At 40.5% G+C, this 3341-nt stretch overlaps 1 protein-coding gene across 1 annotated transcript in view; it reads left to right on the plus strand.

Moving 5' to 3' along the window:
* DCAF5 (DDB1 and CUL4 associated factor 5) overlaps positions 1-3341 on the plus strand; it is a 122785-nt gene that overhangs the window by 110456 nt on the left and 8988 nt on the right. The window contains exon 7 of the mRNA XM_023517622.1: positions 2563-2690. Within this exon, the coding sequence (XP_023373390.1) occupies positions 2563-2690 (128 nt within the window). The remainder of the gene's footprint in view (positions 1-2562; positions 2691-3341) is intronic.

Genomic DNA, 3341 nt, shown 5'->3' on the forward strand with positions numbered 1-3341 from the left:
TTGTTTTGTTTTGAGACAGAGTCTCACTATGTTGCCCTTGGTAGAGTGCTATGGCATCACAGCTCACAGCAACCTCAAACTCTTGGGCTCAAGCAGTTTTCTTGCCTCAACCTCCTGAGTAGCTGGGATGATAGGCGCCCACCACAATGCCCAGCTATTTTTTGGTTGCAGTTCATTGTTGTTTAGTAGGCCTGGGCCCGGGCTCAAACCCGCTAGCCTCAATGTATGTGGCCGGCGCTCTACTCAGCTACAGGCTCTGAGCTAGGTAAAGTCCCTCTTATAATTGTGTCCTGCCCCCAAAAGGTATGTCCCACACCGTCACTCCCCATTCCCCCTCCTTCCTTCTCTCTGCTCTTCCCTTCCCTCTCTCTGCTTTTCCCTTCCTCCACCCCTTTCTCCCTTCCTTCTCTCTACTCTCCCCTTCCCTTACCTCCCTCCTTTGGTGCTCGGTCTAAAAAGTTTCTTTGCTAATGACCACCCCAGTGTTGGTAGCGGTAGGGACAGGATGTTAGAAAAATAGAATTCAGAGGAGACCCATGAGTAGGAATGCTACTTGTCATAACATTTTCTAGAAAAGAAATAGACCCAAAGGAACCTCTTAAGGATGGTAAGAGTTCTCTATGAAGGCAACAGTTTTAAAACTTCCTCAAGTTTATTTTTATTTTGACTAGGCCCAGGTCACCTTCCCTTCCTTCCACCACACCCTAAGGAGTCAGACTGCATATAGGTTCCCACCATGGCCATCTACCACAGTGTTTAATCTTTCCTGATCTTTCTTCTCCATTAAAACTCCATTAGTCCTATGTCCTGGTCCCTCTCTTTTCCTTTATGTTTTCTTATTGAACTTAATGATGTTGAGCTGAGGTATGTATTATCCATCCCAGACAATATTACTAATGTCAAATAAGGGGAAAATTTAGACAGAGGACATTTTAATCACCCTCCAAACAGAGTTAAGCACTTAAGAGCTGGCTATGTTGGCACCACCAAGGAGCATATTGGCACAGTCCAAAACCTTTTGCTTTTATACAAAAACATGGGTACATGGTAATAAAGAAGGATCTCTTCCATGAGACAAAAGAGTTGTGTCAGGAGGCCAAAAGCAGAAGACACTTCTAGAACCAGATTTCTTTCTGGGGATGGGACATTGTTCTAGTCATCTTCCTTCCAGACACCCAAGGCATTGAGAAGTGTATGAACAAGGTGGAATTGAGAGTAGGATGGAGACATGTGGCGCAGAAACTATCTAATAATGCTTTGTGCCCTAGTAGTGCTATGCTCCTGGTAGGGATAAAAAGATACTCCTAGATTAAATAAAGGAACACTCATTTGTTTGTGTTCACATTTGGCCAGTTGGAAAGATCACAGGTTTCCCTGTGTGTGATGAGCTGTTGTGATATAGAATTTGAGTGCATGTGTTCTGTGTGAGTGCAATACTATTACCAGTGAAGTGGAACTTTTGAGTTGATCCCGACTTCATAAATGATGACATCTTTATTTATGTTTTAAATTCTAGGCCTCTAGTACTTTTCTCATTCAATGAAGAAGAAAGTCTACAGGATGGTCCTTAAAATATAGCTTTCTATCAGTGGCCATTTAACTATAACCTGTATACTGTATCTTTATGGGACATTCTCTCGTTCAACTTCTTTACTTGGGCTCTGCTTATTATGAAAGTGATCAAAATCTCCTTTCTTTGTCTTTAGTTCTCTCTGCTATCAAAGAAGAAAAAAGGATTTTCTCCATTCTTTTTCTTTTTTTTGAGACAGAGTCTCACTATGTCTCCCTCAGTAGAGTGCTTTGGTGTCACAGCTCACAGCAACCTCAAACTCTTGGGCTTAAGTGATTCTTTTGCCTCAGCCTCCCAAGTGGCTAGGACTACAGGCCCCCGCCACAACACCTGGCTATTTTTTTTTGTTATACTTTGTCATCATGGTTTAACTGGCCCTTGCCAGATTCGAACCCCCCTACCCGCGGTGCATGTGGCTGGCACCATAACCGCTGTGCTACAGGTGCCGAGCCTCTCTCCATTATTTTCTCAATTGTTTTTGTTTTTTGTTTGGGGAGTTGTTTTGTGTTGTTTATTTGCTATCTTTCTCATAGAAATTGAGGGCAAATGGATGAGAGATGTCTTTTTATACATTTGAGTTATTATATTTCTGGTTTTACATGTCTCAGGCTTAGTTGCCCAACTATTCCCAAGCAGTTCAGTCTCATTTTGTTCATGATTGGCCTTTTCCAAGGCAACACATGGATTCTGTCTTGGTTATCAAAAACCTGAGAAATGCTTTATGTGGACTTTTTTCTTTGACAATGGAATTGCAGTGGGTGAGTGTGAGCAATGCTTAAAGCCTAAATAAAGGCTCTTGGTAAAAGAGCACATATGCTCTTTTTCCATAGCAACTTTATCTGCAAGATTAAGCATTCTGCTCTTGGTATAGTTAATAAGAAAAACTCTGTTCCTGTTCAGAGCTGTTTATCTTCCATTCCTGGAAGCTGTTTACTTTCATTCACATCATTGTGTTTTTTTTTTTGTTTGTTTGTTTCCTTCTGTCTTCCCAGGTGGCATTGGTAGGGTGGTCAACGGAGCCTTCATGGTGCTGAAAGGGCATCGATCTATTGTTAACCAGGTCCGATTTAATCCCCACACCTACATGATCTGCTCTTCGGGTGTAGAAAAGATTATCAAGGTGAGGTATCTTCCCCTTCTGTCCTTTTAGAGAAATTATTATAATTTGTAAACAGAGGAAACTAGACCAATGTATGTAGAACCTCATGTCTAAATAAACTAAAGGCCTATCAAAATTCTCGGATCTTGACATATTATAAAATATTAGAAGGTTGATATTAAAAAGTAGTTTAAAACTTTTCTTTCAGAACCATTTTTTCAACTATTCACTGGGCTTTGAAACAGAGGGCATCTTCTAGACACTAATTTGAATGCTACTGTTTCCAGTGGCTTGATCTTGGTTATGGTGAATTCTGCTTCCCAAACTTCATCTGGAGATTAGAATTGAAGCATTAATTGCTGTTTGAGTGTGACACAGGCATAACTAAGTGGTTTCCAGAATCATAGCTAAATTGTCTCAGGATTTATCAAAAAACTACCTCATGTACTTGTGAAATATTTTTAAAGCTGCAACAAAGGAACCCAGCCTAGTCTGTGTCCAAGAAAGGTAACCCACTCCTCCCTACTCATGTTCTAATTGCTAGTAACCCTTTCCCCACATGAGGAAGTAAGAAATCAGGGCAAATGAGGAATTATTGAAGATAAGCTAGATGATGTTCCTAGGAAAATTTAAAATTCCATAATTTTTTTCTTATTTTTAGTTTTTTTTTTT

This window comes from Otolemur garnettii, unplaced genomic scaffold, assembly GCF_000181295.1.
Source record: "Otolemur garnettii isolate 467f Iridium unplaced genomic scaffold, OtoGar3 scaffold00115, whole genome shotgun sequence".
Classification (NCBI taxonomy): Eukaryota; Metazoa; Chordata; class Mammalia; order Primates; family Galagidae; genus Otolemur; species Otolemur garnettii.